At 37.2% G+C, this 27,512-nt stretch overlaps 1 protein-coding gene across 1 annotated transcript in view; it reads left to right on the top strand.

The window, feature by feature from the left end:
* Positions 1–27,512, top strand: part of NEBL (nebulette) — a 96,701-nt gene that overhangs the window by 57,368 nt on the left and 11,821 nt on the right. Inside the window, exons 23-26 of the mRNA XM_026842404.1 lie at positions 1,425–1,529; positions 2,638–2,809; positions 6,979–7,071; positions 8,075–8,203. Coding sequence (XP_026698205.1) covers positions 1,425–1,529; positions 2,638–2,809; positions 6,979–7,071; positions 8,075–8,203 — 499 coding nt within the window. The remainder of the gene's footprint in view (positions 1–1,424; positions 1,530–2,637; positions 2,810–6,978; positions 7,072–8,074; positions 8,204–27,512) is intronic.

Genomic DNA, 27,512 nt, shown 5'->3' with positions numbered 1-27,512 from the left:
GGAACAGAATCCAACCTTGTAACTACATAGGTCCTAAGTATGTTCTTAAAATGCTCATGCATATTTACCAATTAGTTAAAAATACGAGGAAAACTCCCCAATGGTTCTAGATCTCAAATAATTATTTTATTTCTGTAAATTAGCTTTTTTCCTAAGTGACTCCTACACTTGTTTCTCAAGATTTACAAGGATAAATACTCCTCTCTCTTAATGAGCAGTAGATGAAAACCAAACTATGTTTGCTGTACTTATTTTGTCCAGAAAATGCCTTGTATGCAAAAGCATATGTAGCAGAATATATTTGCTAAGAAAATTTTTGTTTAATTAAGAAGGGTTTGAAGAATATGCAGTACTGTATATTTCTGTTTCTCTGTACATTACTTCAAATTTATCTATGAAATGTAGACACCAAGACTCTTATTTTCATACGTATGTTGTGCTTAGATAATATGTAATTTTAAGGATGATTAGACAATTCCAGTACTTGGTTTCTGTCATCACAAATGCATGTTGAAATAGATTTGCAGAACTGATTTGAGAGGTAATAACTTTGAGTGTGAATGTTTAGGTAAATCTAAAATATTTACTAACATTCAGTATATAGGTTACAATGCAGTGTAGGAGCTAAAAGTCCATTAGTAGAAAAATTCAATCAGTCAGAAGAAACTGTAAGAGTACTCTAGAACCAACAAGTAGGACCAACTACTGTTAGTGGTTTAGAATTTTGAGGGGGGGGGGGCCCCCCCGCCCCCCCCCCTTTTTTTTTTTTAACCAGATCATTAACCTTGCATCTTTACAAGTCTGTAAAATGCCACAAAAGACACTAATTAGGAGAAATGTGACATGGAAGGTTCTGTACTTACAGAACACAAAACATGGAACCCAGATGTTCTCTTTGAAAATAGCATATTCAGATTTGTCCCAGATGTGTTACTTTTGTGCTGCTAGCAAGGACTAGCTACCAAACAGGACTAAGAAGGCTGCCACGGGACTAATCTGCTCGTAAGAGTTGAATTCCCTGGGAACCCATGGGTTCTCATGCTAATTTCAATCTGGAAGCAGATTGAGGACAGAATCTAGGTCTATCTAGGTAATAAGAAAGTAGCTTATCATCAGCCATGCAAATATGTTTTAAAGATGTTCAAGTCACAGTGATGCATTATTTCATTTATGTCATTTAAACAGTTTTTTTTTTTTTTTTTTTTTTTTAAGTGATTGATGAAATAAATGTGTCCTTTGGTCTTACCAATATACTAACTCATCTGTATCCTCCCTCTGAAATAAGTCGCTAGAAAATGGGTGTAATGAAATAAACAAGAAAAACGTTGGATGTTGTGATTTGGAAAGGATAGCATTGCATGGTGTGATTCTTACCTTTACCAGTAAACAGAAACTTCATGTGTGCTGTTGTTGCTTTTTTGCAGGTCAAGTACAGCAGTGATCAGAGGCAGATGAAAGGTAGACGTAGTGTGCTTCTAGACACACCTGAGCTAAGGCATGTCAAAGAAACACAAAACAACATCTCAATGGTAGGGTACTTTCTTCCTATATCTAGAGTATAGTAAGGAATGGCACTTGATTTCCACTGGATTTTGCCTTCCATTAATATAGGTAACTGATGAAACTCTGCTCAAGTACAGAAGGAATATTTTCTTCTTATGCCTGTTGAGGGAGTGTTTGCTAACTGCATATGACTGTAATGAACATTTTCAAAATACTAATAAACAGTTTTCTAACAGTTAAATGTCTGCTATTTTTTTTTCTTTAAAAAAGCACACACCTCATTTGAGCATCACACAGTTTGACTGGATTAGGTGACACACTTCACCTTGTGCCTGTGCACGTTCTTGGTTTCTGCGTGACTTTTGTTTTTGGAATGAGTTGTTTTGTGTGCATTTGCTTGTGTGAGAATGTTTGTCAATTTAATTCTTTGATGATTAAGATGATTTAAAAATAAATATGCATAATCAGGAGTACTACCTCATAACTCTTACTAATACTGTTTTTGTTCCAACACTTGGTTATGTAACACTTTCTTCCCTAATATCCTTGCTTTTAATTTCATTTTTTTTCTTTTTTTTTTGAAAGCAGGCTGCTTAGAATAATTGCAATTCTTTCTAAAGACCTATGTTTAAAGCCAGCTGGCATATGATAAAACAAAAGAGCAAAAGAGTTTTTTATGAAACTGTGTAACCAAAATTCTCTGTGAATGAAAATACTTGAGTTCTTTAGTACTGTTATTGCTGGAACATTTTTTACTGGCTGATGTAGTTGTCTACATCAGTAGAGAGCTAGCCTATCTCAGAGAAGAAGGGAAAGGACCAGATGACCTCCTGAGTGGCTTTTCCTGTCCTGTGTGACTGTAAGATGATGCTTTGCTGCTTGACTTAATGCCTAATTCAGTGGCAATGGAAAACAAATGCAAAAATGATAATAAAATATCATGAAATCAAATAAGGGAGATAGAAAAGACTTGGATGGCTATCCAGCCTATCTCATATGTGTAACAATTCTATTATGGTGCAAAACCCAAAGAATATGTGTCTCATAAACCAAACATATGCATTCTTGCATTGAATAACTACTTTGCTGTCAATTGCAGCTTGGGGAAAAATTTAATTCTTCTTGTTTTCCTAGGTAAAATACCATGAAGATTTTGAGAAGACAAAGGGCAGAGGCTTCACCCCAGTGGTAGATGATCCTGTAACAGAGCGGGTGCGGAAAAACACCCAAATCGTGAGTGATGCAGCATATAAAGGTGTGCATCCACATATTGTTGAAATGGATAGAAGACCTGGAATAATTGTTGGTAAGTTTTAAAATATTGTTGCTATTGGAAAAACACTGTGGGGAAAATTAAAGCCTCTGCTTTGTGTTCTCCATTATAACCAAGTAAAAGTACTCCCGGATTTCTCCAGAGCTGCACATGCTCCAATTACCTCGTGTTTTAGAACTTCACACAGATTTCAAAATATCTCAAGCTGTAGTTTATCCATAACTCATTAGATCTCTGGTAAGACAAACACCAGTGTTCAGAAGTCATGGTGTAAAATGTGGCCCAAGATAAAGTATTCAGGGGATAGGATACAGATTAGTTTTATGTGTAGAGAAAGAGTATTGCATGATGTCATTTGGGGCATTCATAATAAACACTATTTCAAAATCAAAACAAATATTTGAAATATCTTTGAAGTTAGCAAGTCTGAAAGGAAATGGTAACCTGTCATATTTTTTTTTTCCTCCTTTCTTCTTTTGGTGTGTCCTTTTTCTGTTTTTCTGTGCTTTATAACAGTGCAGACCCCAGGGAGTCTACATATGGAAAAACATGCTGAGATAGCACCCTAAAATCCTTCATACATAGTAGTAATAGCAAGGGTTGACTTTAAGTTTACCTCTCAACAGAGAAATTGCAGGTCAGATGGACTAATTGGTGGGTCATACAGTCCAGGCTCCTGCCTAAAGCAAGGTTAACTATATCTGTATCATTCCTGGCAGATTTTTCTTCAGTCTTTTCCTTGAAGTAGCCGAATGAGTCTCTACCACATAAAAGGAAAGAAATACACTTCTTTGTATAGCCACCTTTTAACATGTCTGTAGCTACAGCCTTATGTCAGAAGGGATTTCTCAAAAGTGAGGTTTAGAGCTCTGCCTGGTGAAGGTACAGATACTTTTAAGACCATGCAAGTCTTAGAGGGTCATATGTTCTGGATCTAGGGCAAAAACTTGTTCAGAAATTCATTGTCTGTAGAGACCCAAGCACTTGAACTCACTTCCATAGCTAGATATGGTGCAGCCAAAGAGAGAGGGAAAAGCTCCTGCAAAATTGCAGTTTAATATACAGTTTGCAATATGCCATTTATCATGCACATCAAACCTCCTACTCCATACTGCATTGCACATGTGCTGTAGCCCTCTCTAAGAATCATGAATGCAATCCTGTGTTCAGTAACTGAAGGCTTGCTAGCACAAACAGATTAGGATTAAGAACATCCTTGAGATAAATTCTTGAGCTTTAAGTAACTGAAATATATTAATACCATTTATCACCATAAACTGCTCCAGTATCAAAACACACAGGAATTCTTAACTCCCCATGCCTGCCAAACAGCAAAAATAGTGCAACTATTTAAAGGAAATAGGCCATGACAAACCTGTGAGCCTAATATTCGGTGGTATTTCAGCTAATGCTTTTTCAGAGTGAACTGCAATTATAATATCTGTTTGTTTAGAAAGAAGCAGTGAGCTCCCTGCTCATGGAGTGTCCTTGGCAGCTAGAAAAATAAATCACAGACTGAAAAAAACAGCTATGACTCTCTTGAGTTTTTTCTTAGCTGATGATTGTTCAGCCAGTTAGGAAAAGTACCTCTGTGTTAGAGTCATTCTGGTTGGTTTTTAAAGTATTACTGGTGAAGCTGTAGCAACTTTTTCAAATGCCTGATTGCTAAAATTAATGCCTCTGCTTTGGAAACCAGGCACTAGTTTTAACCGTGCTAAAGCCATTCTAAACCCATCAAGATAAATGAATCTAACTGAGCTTTGGATCTGTGACTAAAGAGGCTCCATGATTCTTACATGAGAATAAGGATAACTGGTAAAATTTACCAGGAAGTTAAAATCGATTGGTGCTATAAATTGCCAAGATTCTGATTCTGTGTATGATATTTCAGATTATATGATAGAGATGGATACAATCAATACAAGTCAATGGTTGCTGCATTGATGCTGCTTTGAAGCCATACCTAGAATCATAGAGCAGTTTGGGTTGGAAGGGACCTTTAAAGGTCATCTAGTCCAACCCCCTCTGCCACGAGCAGGAACATCTTCAACTAGATCAGGTTGCTCAGAGCCCCATCCAAACTGACTTTGAATGTTTCCAGGGATGGGGGCATCTACCACCTCACTGGGCAACCTGTTCCAGTGTTTCATCACCCCCACTGTAAAAAATGTCTTCTTTCTATCTAATCTAAATCTACACTCTTTCAGTTTAAAACAGTTACCCCTCATCCTATCACTACACTCCCTGATAGAGTCCCTCCCCATCTTTTCTGTAGCCCCCTTTAAGTATTGAAAGGTCACTATAAGGTCTCACTGGAGCCTTCTCTTCTCCAGGCTGAACAACCCCAACTCTCTCAGCCTTTCTTCACAGGAGAGGTGTTTCATCCCTCTGATCATTTTTGTGGCCCTCTTCTGGACTCACTCCAACAGATCTGTATCTTTCTTGTGCTGGGGGCCCCAGAGCTGTGTGCACTACTCCAGGTGTGGCTTCACCAGAGTGGAGTAGAAGGGGAGAATCACCTCCCTTAACCTGCTGGCCACCATTCTTTTTATGAGCCCTAGATACAGCTGGTTTTCTGGCCTGGCAGCGCACATTGCTGGTTCATGTCCAACTTTTGATCCACAGACCTTATTATGTTTTTACTTACTAAGGCATGATCAAACAGGAAAAGTTGGGCATTTATAGTTCCTCCACCTCTCTCCTGCCTGTCAGTGCGTTATATAGTTGCATAATTTATCACCATTAGGGCTAACACATAGTTTATCAAAATATTTTGCATTGGCTTTTATTCATCTTGTCAAGAGGGAATTAGCACTATGCTTCACCTTATGAGAGTTGCAGTAGATAACACATAATGTACATACATTTAATGTGTTCTAAAGCCATGGGATTTATTTTATTAGCTCTGTTCTTTCCATTGCCTCTAGACTATTAATCATTTGAAACATGACATATTTGGTGTCCCCACAGTCCTACTTTACCTACCAACCCATTATTTAGCTTGGTACCACTCAAACCAGCAAAAGGACCGACTTGGGAAGACAGTTATTTTTCCCCACTTCCAGTGCATTGAGTAAATCTAGACAGGTCTGCCCAAGAAACAAACCACTAGTAAAAACGTGTGATCTGGTAGATTTGTGCTTGAACTGGTTGTACTTTACATCAAGTTTTTATTTTAAACTGGTTTGGAGAGATTAAATGACTATTGCATTTTTAGACATACTAGATATGAATTGTATATATTAGATTGATGTGAGTAGATCAAGAATTTACGCTGTAGCTGCTTCTGCATTTGTTATAAGCTGCTTCTTAACTGGTGCAACATTGTAATTATTTGTCGATAGTTTATTAAAACCATGGTTGAATCTGTATTCACTTTCCTGCTGTGATTATAACTTAAATTCAGATATGAAATTAATTATTTCTTATGGACTCTTTTTTCTTTTAATATCCAGATTAGACATGTGAATTCAAGAGATATTACTAACTTGTATGAATTAAAGCTGAAGATCTTAAGATTGCTACTGTTATTGAATCCATGTATTGAATTTCAAAAATGTTTTTCATTAGTGAGGTAGTGGATCAACAGTAAGTCTGTGTCCCAGGAAACTTAGATATGTGGAAGACACAGGGAATTGCTAGTTAAGATAAAGAGTGGGGTTCATTTTACCAAACTGTAGATGTCTACAGTGTAGATTTCTACAGCTGAATTTGTCACTCTAGTCTACTTGTTACATTAAGAAAGATTAATACTTTTGAGTTTATATGAACTGAGCAACTTGTAGAAATTTATTTCGGATAAGATGAACTATGCTCCTCCATGGAGTAACAATGCTATTGGTAGACTGGGGACGTAATCTTGTAGCTCTGATGATTTTGGTTCTGCTAGTGGAAAGGAGCTCTGGTATGTGATATTTAACTTGTTTCCTTCCATTTAGACTTAAGAAAATACTGTGGTCATATTTAGAAAAGGAAAACAAAAATTGCGAGAAAAAGACACCTTAAAATAATGTCAGTGCTTAAAATGAATGCTCTTAAATTCTTTTCAGCAGGAAATTAATACTTTCAGGTGAATATCTAGATCTTTTAGTTAATTTCTAGATGAAGGAAATTGTTTTATGATTGTTAAAACTCATCCCTCCTGTGCTTTTACTTCCTTTGTTGTTTGTCTGTCTCTTCTAATTTCTGTGCTTTGGGAAAAGATCTTAAAGTTTGGCGCACAGATCCTGGCTCCATCTTCGACATTGATCCTCTGGAGGACAATATTCAGTCTAGGAGTCTGCATATGCTTTCTGGTATTGCTTATATCCTGACTTTTCCCAAATCAGCTTTTTATATTTATGAAACTAGGTTGATACAGTAAATTTTCAGGTCAATGTGCCAGCCATATAAGTATGTTTTCATCCATCTATCTATCTATCTATCTATCTATCTATCTATCTATCTATCTATCTATCTATTCTGTATTTTAAAAGCAGTGTTTTAAAGTAATTTCAACTATAGTGACATGTGCAGATAAGGAATAACAAAAGAAATATTATCCTGAACAGTTATCCATACAGCTTACAAGTAGTCACTTAAAAAGCATTGACCTAGTTTGTCCTCACCATAAGTAGAATATTTAAATAGTTGGACCTTACTAACATTTCAGAGATACAGAAGGAGGCCTATTTATGAAATTGATTTATTTTCTATGTGCATTTTGCTTATATGGCACATAATATTACGCTTTGTGCTATTGTTTGAAACTCCAAGGTATTCATAATTTAAGCGTAGATGGAAAAGTAGAGAAGGTAATGTAATAACAGGCAGCAGTGCTTTTGGTTTACAAGTTTTTAGACTTTTTCCCCCCAGAAGTGTTTGTTTTGAATGTTTAGTTTTGCACATGTATTTTCTTTGCTACTAATAGTGGAACTTTAAATAGTCTTTTGAATGTCATATAGCAGTACTTCCACATGCACTTGTATGCATGCTTGGATAAAGGATCGTTTTGATTTTCCACTGGAAATTTTCATACACTTGATCGTAATTTTTTTTTTTTTTTTTTTTTCCCCCCAGTATCTCAATCCTACCTTCCATTTCTGCTGTTCTTTTAAAGCAGAGAACAGGCTTAGTTGTATCTGATTTTGAAGAACCTTTTGAACTAACAGTGTTTCAGATGGATACAAAATTGTGAACAAGTCACTTTTTTTCTAATTTTAATGCCATCAGTGTTGGTGGGGTTGGGATTTTTGTTGTGCTCATCTTTGCACTTTTGTTATCTATTTATTGTGATATTCTTTCTTTCAACCTTTGTAGAAAGAGCAAGCCGTTACAGTAAGCAGTATTTACATTCTACCAGTTTGGGAGATTATAAATCAGATGGCTCTGACACGAACCCTACCTTTTCTTACTGCAGTGAGATAACAAGGCAATCTGACGAAGGAGGTATCCCTTATTCCCACTTTTTTCACTAATGACACTATCACAGTGTGTTGAGACCTCACAGGCCTGTATTAACTCCATATACTTGTATAGCCACAAATCATTAAAAACTATATAAGCTATTGCCTGATTGATTAAGGAAGCAAAGCAAAATCTCAAGATTGCACAGTTTCTTGCATGCTGTATTGGTTTAGAGTGTATTCCCTTTCTCCATTTTGGTAACACTGTCAGTCTGAAAGCCCTGCTGACTCACATTTACAGTGCTTAAGAGAAAGATGTGTTTTTGCAAAACATATATGTTTTTTTTTTTTTCTCTTGAAAGACACATTGTAACTGAAAATAAAATACACCTCTAAACTGAAAAAATAAATTTACCTTGTGCTTTTTGGTGGGCAAATCAAGCATATAATAGTATTTCACTGACTGAAGTACTTCTTTCCAAATTAAACTATTCAGGTGCTTGTGGCTCTGTTTTCATTCTAAAAAGAAAAAAAAAAGTGTATCAACTGGTAACTTTTTACAAATGAAGGTTTTCTTACACTCTCGGCATTTTGGGAACCAGGGTTAATATTCAGCTGAGAAACTTATATTGTCTGTTGTTGTTTAACATGGATTAATATTCAAATACTTTGATGAACCTGCACTTCCAGGTACAAAACCACATCTTGCATCAGTTTGATGCCATAGATTAGAACAAAATTTATAAAAGTGATTGAGGGTCTAGTCATCATCATGGCATTACAGTGTGTACTAGACTTGACTGGTGAATTGTAATTATTCAGAAACTTTGCGTTTTAAATATGTATTTAAAAAATAGGGATTTCTACTTCTCAGTTGTGAAAGAAGGTGCATTGAAAAGGTTATCCAAAGGGTTACTTTTTTTTTTTTTTTTAAAGAAGGTGTTAGAGTAAAGATATTACTACCATTTAGTTGCCTGGCATCCTTGAATTACTGATGCTTTTAGAAGATTTTAAGGCATCTTAACTGTAGACTGTGCCTGTTTATATTCTCCCACTCACCAGAGTAATATGTTATTATAGTGGCTAGTGTTTAGGGAGTCTGCATTGTGTTAGGTGCCATATGAATACATACAAGCAGCTCTGATTAAGAACAGGTGAGGAGGAAAGTTTTCAGACTGAAGAACTAACTCTAAACAAAGAAAGAAACACACGTCTTTGACAGAACTATAATCCATTATATTACGCCTGTCCATATTTATTTGATATTTTAACTATATTCCCAACTCTTTTAATAGATGATATCAGTAACGCACATCACGCTGTTTTTTATGTCTCTTCCTGTGATGATGCAAAGTGGGTTTCACAGTCCACTGCATATTGTTTCTCTGTATCTGTTCTGATCTTTTTTGTCTCTATTCCAAGACATTTTAACATTGCTTTGTCAGCTTGATTTGATTGTTAACAGATATTTTTTATTACTTGCCATATTGAGAATAGGAAATGGGTTTTATTTTCCTGGTTGTTTTGGCACTAGCAAGCTTGCTTTTTGTGTCTCTATTTAAATCTATTGTTGTGGTGATGTGTTGGATAGCTCCTTGCCAAGATCAACATATTTTAGCAAGATACTGTTTGCGCTTTTGACCCAGCTGGCTAGCCAGGGTTTCAGCACTTGCAGAAAGTTCCCATTGCAGGGGAGAAATAAATGCCAGAGCTAAATAATTTGACATAATCCTAATGATTTACAAGAAAATGCCATTTCTGTGAATACACTCAGAAAAAGACAGCAGAAAATAGCATTTTTGGTCAAAAATACCAATCTTTTTCATGCCAGCATCCCATCCAAAATGCCATTTAGCACATAGCCACAAGGTGAATTTGCCCGTGATCTTTATACAGTATTTCTTATGGCATACCACAGTAAATGAGAACCAAGTCCATTTTGCTGAGATTTCATGGCTGTTTCTCCTGGATTTTGTACTTTTAGATCTAGCAGTGTTTCTCACTGGCAATCGTTCAATCTGCGTGCCAACATGAAAGACAGTTGGAGATCTGAGCCCAATTTTACAGCTTCTAAGTGTCTTTGGCCCTGTCTCATCATCTTTCAGATATTTCTGTGTTGTTCAATTGCTAATTTATTCTAGATACCTTTACTGATATTTGACCCACAATTCAAGTGTTGCTGGTGGAAGTGTTCCTTAATCACCTCTCCCAGCCCTTAGTTGGGTCTCTTGCTTCATGATGTTATAGGCTTATTCAGATCTAGATAACTCTCCTCTTTGGGGAATTTCAGTAACATCATCACTGGGGGGCTACTAATGTTATTCACTTGAATTACTTCTTCCTGTTTGATTCCCTGACTATTATTTTAGATGATGAGGTTGAGCTGAGCCGTGTGCTTCCCAGGGCTCTTTCCCTAAAAATAAGTAGATTTTTGCATGATGTAAGTTCAGGAAAATGCCTGTTTTCCCTTTTAGACTACTGCATGTAAAACTGGATAGGAAACAGTTGTTAACACTTTCCAGAAGGCCTCATGCAGGTGATGAACTTTCATTTTTATCTTCTTTTAAAAATTACTTTTCAGCTTTGTCTGTCCTTTTTGCAGCTTCTCTCTGTTAGTGTTTTTCAAGATTGACTTTATTACTTCATGGTATCATTGATTTTTTTTTTTGCCATACTGGACAGAAGGTGTTGCACTAGAGCTTCTCAGTCTGCCTAAATGCTTTGTAATTAATTACTGCCCTAACAAAGATTTCCTTTTTACCTGCAAGCCATTCTGTAGCTCTTCTCAGAAACAGTTGGATGCCACAGTAGGTCTTGCAAAATTCTCCACTGTTTTTCAGATAGTTATTTATTTTCATCTTGGCTAAAGAGTAATAGAAGCTAACAATTTCTCTCTTTCAATCCTGCCTTTAACACTGGTTTTGCAACTTTGCAGACACGGAGATGTTAATTCATTTTTTGGGAGGGTTTTTCAGGTTATTTTTGTCAGAAAGAGAAGTTGAGTTATATGGATGTCAGATTTATTTTTGTTTATAAAGACAGACCAGACAGTTCCTTCTTCACAGAACACTGTATATATTAAAAAGAGCAACAAGAGGCAGTTTCTTTGCTTTCAATTCAGGTCTTTGTAGACAGCATTGTGTCCAAGAGATTTCTCAGCTGTTTTTTTTTTGAGGTTTCTTTATAAATTCTTTTATGTCTGTCAGAATTTGCTGTGCAGTCTTATACACTGTTTTTCTCCCAGTTCTTTTCATGCTCACTCTCTTGCATCTCTTCCTCCCCTACAAGTGAGATCCCATCCTTTAGTTTGGATTCAGGCACCAGGAGAGGATGCACTGGTTCATATGGCTCAACATGTATTCCAGTCTTGCATTAATTTGGACAGCTGTATTTCAACATTCTACTGTATGAATGAGATGAATTGCTTTTCCATGTAACATCCATTTACATATAATTATGGAGTTTTTGGTGTCTGATGACAGAAAGGAAAACAGGTATCACCTAACTGGACTTCTTGTATTCACGGTCTCTATGGTGTTTCTCAGAAGTTGTGCTAAAGCACGTATTTCTATAAAAGTATCTTCTCCTATTTTAAGATCTCCATATAAAATTATATCTACTGTTTTTTGCTAGTAACTTCAGTTAAGTGAAAAGGACATTTAGATCACGTCCTCATGGCTCCAGAGTGTTTTGTTTAGTTCATTCCCCAAAAAGTGAAAGTAGCACAAGTTCACAATGTTTGAGACTTTTTTTTAAAAGGCTTGTTATAACACTTTCTATATATACTCTTCTCAGTAGCTCCATTTCTGGAGAGTGAGACGGGGAAAGGACTTTTTAACACTAGAGTGTTGATACATGGTGCAGTGTAAGATACAGAAATTAATATGTGGTGTATGATCCAGTGCCAATCACAGAAGCCAAACTCAGTTGCTCAAAGTTCTGTGTGTGCAGCTACAGACAAAGAGTGGCAAGTTAAAGTGAAGGCTGCAAGTAAACCTTTAAGGTTAATTAATATTTTTCTTCAGGCCCGTTATTTGTAGTAAGCAAAGAAACAAAATATTACAACTAGAGGAAATTCTGGTTTAGGATTAAAATGTCAAACAATTTAAGTCTTTGAGCGTGCACAGGTTTGTCCTTAAGGGAGTTGGCCTAGTGTCTTCAGGGGTCACTCAGCTACTACTGGAACAAATTTCAAGCTTTGCCATGATGGCAGGGAAGTGACTATGCACATCTGTGTGCTACTAGAGCAGAGTGTCGTGATGACTGGCCAGATGAGAGCAGATGAGCCATGGCAGTGCTACTAGGGATACCATTTTTGTCACTTCTGTTTTGCATCAGTCTTTGACTCATTTTGAGGTGAAGAATTCCTTTTAGTGTGTTTGGAATGAGAAGACTCATCTGCACTAAAGAATATCACTGTTATTTTAATTTCACTGTTATTTATTCATTCTCTGTGTCTTCCGTTGTGCAACAATTTGTGTGCCCATTTTGTTTTCATTATACTTCAGTGAAAGTGTTTTCCTTAGGGGTCCTCCTTTTGTTTTAGTTATCAAAGACCTTTTATACTGCTTTCTTTCAATTCTGTTTCAACTGCAGAATGTTTTCATTTAACTTTCTAATATTCTTCCTTCTCTCAGTTTTTACTTTAATTATCTTTCAATTTATTGTATCTCTGTGGGGCTTTCTGTTTAGCACTCTCCTGTCTTAAATTAAGTCAGCAGCATTTTATTTAATATTACCAAGTTTTGCTTTCAGCTTTCTGTCTGAAGGTTTCTACTTTAAAATGATTCTGCAATAGATGAATTTAACTTTTTTTTTATCCCTGATACACTCCTTTTTTATTGTTAATTGACACCTTTTAGGTTGTTTTTTTCCCCTTTTTGGTTCTGACCTTCCATTTTTTAAATCTATTTCCTCTTAATTTCTGTTTTAATTGGTGTGTATCAGCATATAGACATGATATATATATATATGTTTTTTCAGTGCCCTTTTATTCTTTAAATTATGTATAGGCTGTAGTTGGAGGAAAGTCAGAGATGAGTATTAGTGCCTTTCAGTCATGGATATATTGTTATTCTGCTGGGAAAAAACTTGTTTTCTTTGTTATTTACCAAGTCATCACTGTACTATCCTAAAAGCTATATATATCCTAAAAGCAGTCTGTAGGAGACCAAAATCAGGTTCACTGTATTCCCAAAAGCTCATGTTATGTAGGAGACCTTAGTGGATATTAGGACAGAATTTTCAAGTGTCTTTTGTTGCATTTTAAAAATGAGTGCTAAAATGTCATGTATTTGGAGGAGGCAATGTGTTACTGATTTGCTGCATGTTCACATTTATGCTTGTCTCTTTCAGCATAAGTTCTTCAGATTCAGTTCACTTGCTGCCACCAGATAAGTAGTGAGAATTAACATAAAGAGGCCTTGATCTGAGGTTTAAGGTCTTCCTTTCTTTATTCTGATGAAAAGGGTCTGCTGCTAACATTCAGGTCTCTTGCCTTTGCCTGGAAATCTGCCTTTTTTTACTCACACTGGCGATCCAGATACACAAATTTCAACAAATCATGAATAGTCAATCTTTATTATCCATCATGAAAGTAAGATGTAGGTTTCGATGAGAAAAATTAAAATTTGTATTAGATTCTTCATTGATACTACATACCAACTGGTCAGGTCCAGAAAAAATTAACGCAGACAACCTTTAAGGAATAAATATGGGCATGCTGGCAATTTGACTCCAAAGCCTATGAAGACTGCAGAACACATCCTACTGCAGTATCTTCCCGTGGGATATAGGTACTTAAATTTTGAAGTCTTTATATAGCTTGGAGTGGAAGTTAAGTCAATGAGAAACAGTAAGTTCTTTCATATCTTTCCCTAGTGGCATGTCCTCCTTGCGTGATACGAGCCTTCTGAAGAATAAAGGCTCCAAAGTAGCTGAGCCTGCTCCCCTCCCTTTTTCCAAACTCCAGGCATTATCTTTCTCCTTTCTCACTAAGGCAGGAACGTATTGTAGGCCATTAGAAGTACTTTTGTTTGAACCACAGTGTGAACACAGCCCTGCAAAGAGCAAATGTAGACTTTATGTATTATTGTATATGACTGGCAACAGCCTCACACTGTGTACCAGCTCATGGAGAGGGCTTTTGTTCCTCAGCCTGGCACTGATATTTTAATTATTGATTTCAGGGATGTTTCCTTCTCTGCCCCTAACATGCACCAATATCTATGGCTCTGTATCTAAAATATTTATTTGTAGGATTTTCCCTGATGCTTTGACATCCACCCATATATGCCAAGAAAATCCTAGAACAAGGAGCTGTGCTGCTGCTTCTGCTCCTGGTTAGTCTGATCAAAAGTCAAATGAAATGGCGAAAACAACTCCTCATTTCATAGGCTGGAATTGCAGAGATGCTCCCTGGTATGTGGGCCAAGGAGTCTACTTGTGTTGGGACAGTGGTAGTAATCTCTTCTGCCAGTAGATGGAAGAAGAAGAGGAAAGGAAACCGGATTGGTTCCCTTCCTTGCTCTATTCTTCCCTTAATTTTTTATAAAAAACCTTCTGGTTTTGAGGATGGGAAAAATCACCATCAGTAAAGGAAAAGTCAAAGAAAAAAAGAGGGAATAATACCTGATTGGTTTTTATATTGTAATATAGAGATCTGTCTCCCATCTCCAGGTGCAGCTGGCAGGAATACATGGCAGAAATTGTTCACCCCTCTTCATATTCACTTGATAAGCTCTGTCGTTTTAAGGAGGTCAAGCAGAATGACACAGCAGTTGTATTTTCTTCTCTGGCAGCCAAGGAAGAATGGTTTTTTTATGCTAGGTAGCTGAACTCTGTTTCCATGACGTTGTTCCCTAGAGTCCAGTAATCAAATATGGCATTTGGAGGGAGAGGAACTGTAGATTTCACAGGAAGAACTGTAAGCTTTTGTGGATTTCTTGTCCCCTTTCAAGTGTATCAGCAGGCTGTACTGCCACAGAAGGCTGAACACATCAAAACAATGCTCTGGGTACTTCCTCTTGTTGAGGGTCACGTCCACACTTCCCTTATCCACCAGACTCTTACATCTGTTTCTGAGTTCTTTTTTTTTTTTTTTTTAAACTAGATGGTGCTTTGGTTTTGCTTCTTTTATATGCAAGTCCCCAGCAGATATGCCACACTGAAGGCTAATGTGTGGGAAAAAAAATGTCTTCTTCCACTCAACAGCATCATGTTAAAACTGTGCTTTCCCATCTTGGTAATCAGATGAGTTTCTGTTCTTAAGTGTATAATGTGGTACAAATGCTTACAGCCAAATAATGAATACAACACCCATAAACCTCTTGTAGTATTTTTGAACTTGGCTAAATACCTCTCTATGTAATATGAGCACAAGTGCATGCATATGTTTGAACCTATCTGATACCACAAATTATTTAGCATGAACAGTTTTTCTTGTTAGAGAGCTTACACTCCTTCAAAACTAGTGACTCCTGGTCTCCTCAAAGAGATTTTTGCCAAAATGATATAGTTTCCTTTGTAAAGGTTTGCTGTAACCACACTGTACCCCAAAAGGACTTGTTCAGACAGCAAGACAGAGCTTTCTCCCTTCCGAAAACTGTAAATTTCATTTGGAGATGTGTCTTGCTTTTTCAGGTTCTGCCTCCTGTTTTCAGTGATTCCTGTTGCTCAGAAGGGCATTTTTTTTTTCCTGATTAAAAATAATGACATTACAGATAAAGGAATTTTTGAAAACAGGAGGTTTCCTGATGTTAGAAAGGTGATACCTTTTAACCTCTAGGTTTGAGGTAAGAAGGAAAATTAGATGCAAGGTGTGAGAGCTCAGATTTCAGTGAGAAGCAGAGTGGGTGTGTTCCTTGCACATGTGCTAAGTTCTGTATAAGTTTCCATGAAAAGATTTCCGACTGTTTAATATGTAATCTGGTCTCCTCTGAATAATCCATTTCAGCCTCCTAAACCATGTAAGTCTAAGAATCCAGAATGGCAGTGGGACCACATTTATGCACTAGCTTGAGCATTATCAAATCTATCTGTCCTAGTCTGCACTATTGGACTTTTAGTGTCCTCTGCTGAGTGCTTTGTTAATGCAGAACATGAGAGAAATTAGTCCAGAAGATTAGATTTCATTCTCTTTCATTACAAAGAGGTATGAAGTATCTATAAAATCTGATTTTTTTAATGTAAAACTTGAAACTTCATAAAACACTCCAAGTGAGGGCTAAGTTAAGTTTGGATTAAGGTTTGATTTAGGGCTCTGGGAATAAAACTAAATATCCCACATTGGTTGTAATACATTAAGATATAAATTGTGATTCATCTGAAAGCACATTTTCATTCAGTTTATGTTCACTGAGGATGAGTTAATGTTCCGGGGAGAGCTTTACATTTCACACTTCCAAAATATTTCTTCTTAGGTTCCCTCTGCATATCTTTGATTCCCATGCTTCTCTCTTGCACTCTTGACATCTGGCAGCACCAAAAGGCAATTCTCACACATCCAGGTGGAGGAGAATCCAGAAGACATCCCATTTTCGATTTCTGTAGTGTGGCAGCAGTTCAGAGGATCCTTCTGTTCACCCCACCAGCTGGCTGAGTTTGATGTTCCTTTTTCCTTTAAACAGTGAGCAGAAAGTGGAAGGGAAATTTTCAAGTGACTCAACAGTTGGAAGTGTTAATGGCTCCCATGGCGAGCAGTTCTTTCAGTTATTCAGTGTAGTCCCCTAGAGCAGCTTTTGATACACTTCAGAGGTTTTTATATGCAGCAGACAATAAATATAATTAGTAAAATTATGTGCAGTCATGTACTTGATCCTGGTTGATGCTACCCTTCCACCATTGCTCAGATTGACTGTACCCACTATGCACATAAGTAGCTGCACAGAAGTCAAAGCACAGCTTCCCTAAGAAGAACTTGAAGGCTTCACTCTTTAATGCAAACAGGCAGCAGTTGATGCTCAGTAAATGAGTTGAAGTTGTAATTGAAGGTGTGTGGGTAGTGTAACATGTTAACATAACCTTCATTTTACTAACTCTTTCCATTTGTGATGAAGCCTAGAGCAAAAACCTGCCTATTCACAATTTAAGAAGGAATTGTAGCTTCCTGTGGTACACTGTGGCCCCACCAGGACCAAGGATGCCTCAGGCTGGCTTTCATACATTTTATGCCTTTATAAATAAAAGAATGTGATGCAGTGTGCAAGGGAAGGAAAGGCATATTGTGCTCTGTTTTCTCAGCTGAGACATGCTGCAGCTTAGGTGGAATGTCAGCCAAAAAAGTCAGCTGGCATTAAGGTTTGTTCGTCAGTGACACCACATCCTGACTGCAATTTGTATTCAGAACTCCAGAGCAGGATGCCCTGTGATTTGATTAAATCCATTACAATACCAGTAGGAGAACTGGGGATACGTGTAAGTATTATGATACGCCAGTTACATTTAATAGATACATAGGCTTAATTCTTTGGATTGTACAGCTACCATTGAAGACTACTTCCAAAATAATATTCATAGCGGTTTCTGCTATAATCCATATAAAACGAACAGTGGTGCTCCTTTTATATTTGAACTGCTGTATCAGATCCTAAGACATAATATAATGTAGAACATACGTGTGGAAATTTATGCATTAGATATTGTAGAGATGAGTTGAAGACCTTGTCTTTTAGAAACAATGGTAAAAAAAAAATCATTTTTGCAATCCAGATAGGTCAGTGGTTCTGCCAAAGCAAAAACAACCAGCCAAGCCCATTCCCACTCCCATAGCATCTGTATAAATTATGGTCCAAATACACAATCTGTTCTTCTCTAGTCCTGGTTAGTAATTCTTTTGTCCTTAGTTTGTAATAGTGTATTTAATGTATTAAATCTGCTTTTCTGAGGAAAATGAGTGAACTAAACATCTATGAAAGATTTTGTAGCTGAATATTCAAAATGTAATTTTTTGTCAGTTGACCTACATTTAACTAGTTTAGAATATTCTATATTCATCATCATAACCCTGAAGTGATGTTTTAGGATTCAAAACGGGGGACAAATAGGACTCCACTTCTAGGGTTAAAAGGCAAGTAGTTGAGGTAGTTTTACAGTGCGGTGGTAAGAATTAGTCAGTGGGATATGGAAGGGGGATAAATGGTTTGTATTTTAAGTGAATGAAATTGTAAGTGAAGTAGATTGTTGTAACTGCCCATAAAATTCTAAATGTCAGATATAGAATTCATAGTTTTTAATATCCCCAATACAATTCTTTGTAGAAGTTGTATAAAGACAATAATTGTTGTCATTCATTCTAAATTGTAATTTTGTGTTGTGTTCACTTCCATTTTAACCTGTTTTTTAGCAAAACCCACAAAAACATGTAAGTGTGAGTGAATACTACAAACAGCCTCTTCCTATATTTTTAAAGGCTGGTAACCTTTTGAAGCATTTTACTTACTGAATTTTCTGGGAGATCATTTACCACCCTATTTTATAACAAATACCTTAGCTTTTGTGTGAAAAAGCTAATGTTTTAAGGTGCTGCTATGAAATTACATTTATGAAATCTGTTCTGAGTGTTTATGGTCTTACAGTCCTAAATGGCCGTTCCAAAGGCAGTGTCAGGAAGCTGGTGGCATTTTCTGTTCATTAAGATTGTCTGTGCTGCCAGGAGAGGACTAGCTTGGGCTCTTTCAGGCTGTGAAGATGCCACTCACCACCTCACTGCTCCACAGTCAGGCACAGTCACAGGCAGGGACTCTGAGTTTTTTGGATCTGATGGCTTCTCCTCTCCTGTTGGCAGAGCACATTATTACATGTATTTAATACTTCACAACCCTGTGATGCTTTACAACTACAATAATGTGTTAATGATTGTACTGGGTCTGGCTGAACTGGAATTGGTTTTCCCCTACAGCAGCCCTCACTGTGCTGTGTTTTATGTCGGGAGCTGGCAGGGTGTTGGTAGCACCCTGGTGTTGTGGCTACTGCTGAGCAGTGCTTACACAGCACCAAGGCTCGCTCTGATATTTCCCCCAGTGGGATGGGGTGGGCAAGATCTTGGGAGGGGACACAGCCAGGACAGCTGACCCAAACCGACCAAAGGGATATTCCATACCATATGACGTTTGCTCAGTATAAGGCTGGGAGAAAGGAGGAAGGGGGTGGGGTCACCCTTGGTCCTCCGAGGCAACCACTCCGCGTATTGGAGCCCTGCTTCCTGAGAAGGCCCAACATCGCCTGTCCGTGGGAAGTAGAGACTAAATCTGTTTGCTTTTGCTTCCGCGCGCGGACTTTTGCTTTGCCTTGCTTATATTAAAACTGCTTTTGTTTCACCCACAAGGGTTAGTTTATCTTCTTTCCCCTCTTTACCCTATTGAGAAAACAAGGGGAAAGGGCGGGGGGGGAAGTGATAGAGCGACTTGGTGGATACCTGGCATTTAGCCAGAGTCAAACCATCACAATGATTGAAAAGTCTTTTGAGCTGTGACTCAGTATCCTCCACCCCTTGTTTCTCAGTAGAAATTATGTTCTAAGGAATACCCACAAGCACATCTTGGCAGAAATCTTCCCTGTATTACTCTCTTTTGGTGACAACATCCTCTTCTTTTTAACATTGACACTAGAACACAGGACACCCTTCGGTTTTTTATTAGACTGATATTTAATACCTGCTTGCAGATATGACTTCTGGAGACTGTGCTAGCCTGGGCTTTCCCTGAATATATATAGCCCTTTTGTGCAGTTCATCTCAAGGGGAATGAAGGCCATACTACTTTTATTTAAAGGAAGAATGTCCATTTTTTTTTTTTTTTTTTTTTTCATTAAAAAGTTTTAGACCCTTTAGAGAGGCTGGAATGGACCTCAAGAAAAATACGGCCCTGAAAAAGAATATGATGGAAGTGAGTGTTCCACAGTTTCTCCAAATATGGAGAGTTAAGGAGAAGGCCTGAATGACCAGACACATAGACTATGATGTACTAGAGAGGCAGTTTGCCAACTGTTCTTCCACTGGACTAGCCAGTACTTCCCAAATTCCCACTCCATCTGCTATTAGATGTATGATGGATTTATGCAACAAATACTAGTGTAACCAGTATTAATATTATTGGCTGTTCATACAAATAAGGAATTTTGTAACAGGTGAAATTTTTCTGTTTGTGTTTTCTCTTTGGAATAACTGAAATATGAGATAGTCTCCCTCTATAAGGAAAGCAAATTATGAATAAAATACAGGATTTCATGTGGCATGAACATATTAGATGTTCTTTTTGTCATTCCTTACAGATTTTCTTTGTTTTCTTTGATATATGCTAAACAGCTCTGTGTGATCTTCTGTTGTAATTTCATTAAATATTACATTTTAATTTCTATAGTGAAACTACTGTTAAGAGTTATAATTCTGCATTTCCCACAGTAATCTACTTCAGTTTGCGTGGTGGGTACATATATTTAGACACTAATGAAGTTTAGTTTAAAATATTTTGTTTTATCCATTGTAAGTAATCTTGTGAGTAGCAACCTTTTGATATTTTTTATCATGAATAATTGTTATTTTAATACAAAATAAATAATTTTGTTGATCCCCCCTTGCCTCAGTTTTTTTTCAAGGATTTGAAGATTGTATGGTTTGTTTCTTGTATCTTTATAATTTAGGTTATGGAAATTTCCTAAGCTAGTAATGTTCTGAATTTGCCATTGACTCCAAGTAGTTCAGAGCTTCAATTCTAATGAGGTCATTGAGCATGGCAGATATTTTTTAGCACCTCATGTGAATTAGGCCATACTTTCAGGTTGTTATTTCAACAACCTAATTATATCTGGGTTTGATATTCCAATTTACTAACTGATACTGACTCCTGTAATGGATAGTGTGCGGACAAACTGCTGCTTCTGACAGCACCACTGAGAGCAACAAGCCTGGTAGCTCAGACATCCATGAAAACAGCCTAACTAAGGAGTAAAGGGCAAGAAAAGAGAAGAAAGGAAAAAAAACCCCAAACAACCAAGCAAAAAGAAAAGAAATGAAGGGAAAGTTACTGTTACAAGAAAAAATGCCAAGATGCTTTACCATGTTGTTCTCTACTGTTCTAAAAACAGCACTGTTCTGTATCAGGTCTCACCATCTGCAATCTTCAGGTTAGTGCTTTTTATATGCTTATGCAGTCTGACCTGTTCCCAGTAAATTTGACTGTGCTGTGCTACTCTTTCTGACTAGAAAATAGTAAAACTCTGTAATAGATAAGAGTTATAATCAGTTTAAAGTATGTGTTTCCATTTTCAAGCTTGTTTGAAAAGTTAATGCTGAGCAATTTAACTTTAGAGTTGGCTAGGAATTTTTCAATATTGTTCATCAGAAGATAGCAGTTTAATGCCAAACTTCTTCATAGGAATGCATCACTTGCGATTGATGTCTCAGTGCCAACCCCCCTAATTTTATTAAGTTTTGAGATTGTTACAGTTATATATAGCTTGATATTTTTGAAACAAACAATACATCCTTACGTTGAAATATGTTTAATTTGGGAGTCACATAAATTATAATGAACATTGATAATCATCAAAATTAAACTTAGATATTTTGAAATGATTGTCATAAAAATGTTTCTTTACCTGATTTTTAAAATTTCTTTTTGCATGAACCTTTGAGATGTATTTTTTTTCATCCCAGTTTGGGATATGAGCATTCTTGGCAATCAGTTCTGCACTGGAAAATTATAACTGATGTTTTCCTAATGTTATCAGTATCTAACATATCTGTACTCTTCTGTTTCTCCACTATACTCCTGTCACTCCTGTGCTGTGACTATCATGTTCTTTAGAGACTATCCCCTTGTACCAGGGGGATGCTACCTCATCTCAACCTCTTCGCCATCTTAATGTGTTTGGGCAGTACTTCCACACTCATTAAAGTCTTTCAGTTGTCTTGCTTGCTGCATGAGGCTTAATCTTCTCTAAACTTTCACTATTAATTTTTTCAAATACTGTGGAGGCGTAGGATACAAGTAGTTGAGCAGCACATGCCACATGCTAGCACACAGGAGCATTTTGCATTATATGGGATGCAATGTTTGGAACTGAATGCTGGGACATCTGGAGGGAAGCATCTGTGAGAGGCTCAGGTCTTCTGTGGTTTGGACTCAGAGGGAGCTTGCATAGAAGTGAGGTGCTTGGGACGGCACACTTTGTGACAGCTGAGCTGATCCAGCAGTTTGCTGCCTCCTGCTGCCTGTGGCCTTGTATGCCTAGTCCTCCCTCCTTCCTCGCACTGCATCTGTTGTTGGTCTGACTTAGCTCACCAAGCCATCAGAAAAACAACCCAGCTGAGAGGAAGAGGAAGGGTGGTAGGAGTGTTAGATTGCCTCAGCCAGCTCATGGAGCATCAACCTCAGATATGCAGTGGGAATCTGGGATGGGCTGCCTATAGCCTCTTTGAGACATATCACCTTATGACTCCTGCTGAGTTCTTCCAACACTTAAATTTAGCAGAGAATTATATTTAGCACGTCATCTTTAAAAGCAGTCTAACTACATTTCTTCTCTTTTCATGCCTTTCACAGACTATCCTTATCATACCTATCCTACCTTACTTGCTATCAAAGCATCAAGATTCTTGTTTATGATTAACCTGTGATATGGGCCTTCTTTAGAACTCAACAAATTCTTGGTTGACCACAGTTGTGTTCCATTTATCCTGCTGTTCATGCTTGGGCAGGATGTAAACTGCTGCAGAATTAATGCGTCAGCTTCTTTAAATCTCTCCTTAGAATTGTTTCTTATGATACTTGTATGGTTAACACAATGCTGTGCTGTGTTCATCTCAAAAGCTTATACAGGAATATACACAGCAGGGGAAATAAACAGGAGGAATTAGAGGGGGTGTGGTTGTTCAAAGAGGTATACTGAAATCTCCGTCCTGAACTGAAAATTGACTAGACGAGGCCTTAAACAACCTAACCTAACTGCAAATTTGGCCCTGATTTTAAAAGGGAGACAAGCTATATTACCTCTAGAGGTCTCTTCCAACTTTTTTTTTTTTTTTTTTTTTTTAAATTGTGTGTTCTCTTGTATTCTATTGTCTCTTGTTTTTCACTTTGAATTCAAAGAAAGGAAGCAAGCTTTTTGAAACTTTGTTACTTACATATAGTACTTTTACATATTTTATATGTAAATATATTTAAATTATAAATTTCAATACATATATAAATAAATGTTCTTTTGTCAAGCATTGAAACAGGCTACTCAGGGAAGTGGGGGACTCACCATCCCTGGAGATATTTAAAAGACATGTAGATGTGGCACTTGACGTGGTTTAGTGGTGGACTTGGCAGTGTTAGGTTTACAGTTGGACTCTATAATCTTAAAGGGCCTTTCTAGTCTAAATGATTCTATTATTCTATGATTCATACAGTTTGCTTTTTTTTCCCCTCCAGATCTGTTTGGTATTCATTTTTCCTGTCCTTTACTCAGGTTGATTAGTACCTTTTCATCAAAAGTCTTGCTGCAGATTTTGATGGACAACTCCTGGATGGAGTAGCTGAATCAGACCCTGAGTGATGTCAGGTGCATTACCGTGAAAGTAATTTTGTTGTTAGAAACACTGAATTCAGTTAGATTCAGGTGAGAGTTGAAAACTGTTCATACTATGCAAATATGCCAGTCATGGTAAGTGATGATAATGTACCACTTTGTTCAAGGATGTGACTGGTAATACAAATTTTAACCCAAAACACTTTAAATACTTTAATGATGGGGAACAGCAGCCAACATCTGGAGGAAGTGGTAAAAAACAAAATATAAAGTACCTACCCAGAGTTTGTAACTGAAGTTACCTCCATGACACTTTCTGGAGAAGTCTTTACAAAGGTATCGGTTGTTATTATCTACAAGCTTCAATGCAGCAATGACAATTTACCCTAAGGCTGTGTCTTCTTAGCTATGTATTCTTGAAACTTCAACTGGGAAGTGGTCAAGGGGCTTGTGCAGTTCAGGCAGTGGCCCATCCACATGAACAACATGAGGTGTGTACCATAGTAACCCAGACATGTATTCTAGACCTACGCTTCCCCACTACTTTGACAGTGTTTTCTGCTGCGCAGGACATAGTTGTGTAATTTCTAAGGGAAGGGCAAAAGAAAGAAGGAACTGAAAGTAATGGGAGAGGCTTTTTAAAGTAAGACCGTGAGGGCTGCTCTAGACAGCAACCTCTGAAAAATAAAGCATAAGCAAGGCAAAACAGGCGAAGGACTTCAGTATATGTGGAACAATGTGATTCCCATAACCAGCTTCATCTGTTTCGGGGGAGTTAGTGATAATGTCAGTAACACAGAAATGTATGATGATGCTGTATTCTGGCTCTATTGCAACTTCTGTGCTTCTCAGAAAATCCATTTCTAGTGTCTTACAGACACTAGAATTAAGCACATAATAATCATTGTCTTTTTACTTCCTGCTCTCTCATGGTGGTGGTGGTATAAAATGTTGCAATATTCTTTGTGAGTTCTCTGAAGACTTAGTAGTGAAATCATGAATTGAGATAGCATCAAAATATGAAGAGAAGTATATGCTTAAAACTGCATGATGTCTGTAAGAGTAAATGAAGTGATTGCTATTTTACATCTGGTCCAGTAAAGAGCATGTGTTTCAGTAAATGGAAGAAGTTAGTAGTAGGGTACCATGGGTTTTCAAGGTTCTGCCGTACAAAAGAATGAACAAGAGTTTAAGCATGTTTTGATAAAATATACCTTGGAACCTACCTTTTAAATGATTTTTCTTTTTAGCATAAACTTTTTTTTAAATCTTGTAATTATGCAATGCCCTCTTAATTGTTCCTTTCCTGTTTTCATGGTCTGACCTTTTTCTTTCTCAGTTCTTCTCAAAGCATGTCCTGATCAGTACACACTCCGCAGACACCATTGTTTGCAGGAGCAAGTTGGTCCTTGCAATCATTCTTTCAGCTTCTTTTTCTTGGGGGCTTCCTCTCTGCCTTTTATCTTGTTCATTCATTTTCTCTCTTTTCTCTGGGGAAGCCTGTAAAGATATAGTAAGATATATATGATAAATTTCTTCAAGTAGATAATTTAAAATGAATATGTGGCTTGCTTGGCAAGTGGGACAAGAAAAAAAGTAAGTTTTGATACCTCAGAATGCATCTGGTAAAGTCTTAATGCAACAAGAAGAAACATCCACCTCTACTTCTGGGAGCAATGGTCAGCCCTCAACTCCCTCTCCAATAAATCTGGCTTCAGCTAAATGAATTTCATGTTCCACTACTGTGTTTTATTTTTCCCTTAGGTTAACTAAAACCATTGCTTTTGCTGCTGCTGCAGTCAGTGATGTTATAGAACTTTATACTTTGGTCTGAGCCAAAAGATTGCAGTTAACTGTTGGAGATGATGATGAAGAAACATCAAACTCTTTTTCTGCATCATTTAATCTTACCTTGAACTATCTGTATGTCACCAGAAACACAGCTCAGATCTGTTGTCTCTTCACTAATCTGTGATTTAAGATTCCAAATAAACAACCATCTTTAGTAGCTTTTCTAGAAAAATGTTAAAAACTATTAATTGTTATTTGCAGCCCTACTACAGTATTCTTTTAATGAAAAAAAAAGGATGGAATTATTTGATCAAGTGTCTTCAACACTGATATTGGCTGATATATATGGTCATATATATGACACCTAAATAAAGGACTGGAAAGTAATTAGCAAAGCTGAAGTTGGAAATTTCCTTCTTTTTGTTTGTATAGAATCTTTTTCTAATACGTCAGCTTCTAAATGCTTCCCAAAATTTCTCTTACTTTGAAAGAAATGCTTTATTTCCCTGGGCTTACGGTTTCCATTGTTGCAGGTATATTAGCAAACAGGTTCACTGAGACAGTTTGACAGAATTCTCTCAGCTTGCAAGAAGCTGATTGCAAAAAAGGAAAGCATGTCTCAGATCTGCTGCTGACAGTTGTCACAGAGGCAGAAGGCATGGGTTATCTTCCCCAAAATTAGCCTGTCAATTTGGAGGCTATAATGACACTGACCGTCAGTAGGTTCGCTACCTTATGCTGACAAGGAATGATTGGTAGGAATTGAGAGAGATCTGTTTTGGGGAGAAGGAATCAGGAGTAAAAGGTTTCTCTCAGCGTCTTCTCTTAGGAAGAAGAAAGGGACTCTCGCTCGGGGTGACTTGCCCCTGCCAGAGACCAGGAAGAAGCTACCAGCCCTTTGTCACTGTGGAGCGAGCAGGGTGCTGAGTGATCAGCAGCCAGTGTTGGCTTAAGATACTACTTCCTATTAAGTTAAAAAGTTCAAGCTGTGCTCAGTTTTCACTGCACAAAACCAGGTCACTGCTGGTATTGCAGATGTGACACTTCGTTGGCTTCTATGAATTTACCTACTGGTGGTAGTGAATTAGGCAAAATATATATTCATTCCATCTTGTTCACAGAACCTTGATTAAATTATGTTTTTCTCTATTTTCTTACGAAGGGCTACATCTGGTCATGTAGAAATAGATTGTAACAACACTGAAACAAATTATTTGATGAACTATTTAGGACGATTCACTTAATGCATGATAATCCTGTGAAAATGTTAATGAGCAGCAATTCTCTGATGATTAAGCTGCTTTAAAATGTCTTTGTACTCATATGTCATTAGAATGAACTTGGCACTTCTGAAACATCCATTATTCATCATGTTCCAGTGTTGCATCTGACTGCGTATCACTTTAATTTCATTCACTTAGCAAAGCAATCTATTCATTACAATAGTTTGAAACATGTTTTCTAAATCAGAAAAACCCTAGTTAAATTACAGTATTATATTTACAAGTATAGTAGAGCAAAAAGTAACATCTCAAATTGTAATTACATACCTAGTGCATTTGAATATGCTAACTAAAGCTAAATGGATGTTTTAAGAAGAACCTTTGTTGAAATCAATGATTTTGTTAGCTGGGGAAGCGGGATAGGTAAAACACCTTTCTGAAAGCACAGGATTGATTTTTCTTTCTGAAATAGTTCAGCAAACATTTTCTCGGTAGTTCTTTTTCACACATGTTTATTGTCCTGATCAGTCAAGCAGCAGGGAAGGACAGAGTATTATTACTGCAAATACAAATACTTTTTTTATTTTTTATGGAGGTTTCCTGCTGCTCCATATTTTTTCATTTTAGAAGTCCTGGGTCCTTCCATACATTGTGAACCCCATTAAATACTACATTTGTTCATTTTGAATATGTGTGTGATGGCTGCTCCAGAAGTGATTCTTACTTCCCAGCATGCTCAAGAGATGTATCTCAGAAAGTATCGGACTGCTGAATGACTCCATGTTTGAAGATTTTTGACTCATGAACTGCATGGGCTCCATCTCCTGT

The sequence above is a fragment of the Athene cunicularia genome, assembly GCF_003259725.1.
Source record: "Athene cunicularia isolate RWA chromosome 2 unlocalized genomic scaffold, athCun1 chr2_part1, whole genome shotgun sequence".
NCBI lineage: Eukaryota > Metazoa > Chordata > Aves > Strigiformes > Strigidae > Athene > Athene cunicularia.
The sequence above is the reverse complement of the archived record's forward strand: the minus strand, read 5'-3'. Positions and strand labels throughout refer to the sequence as shown.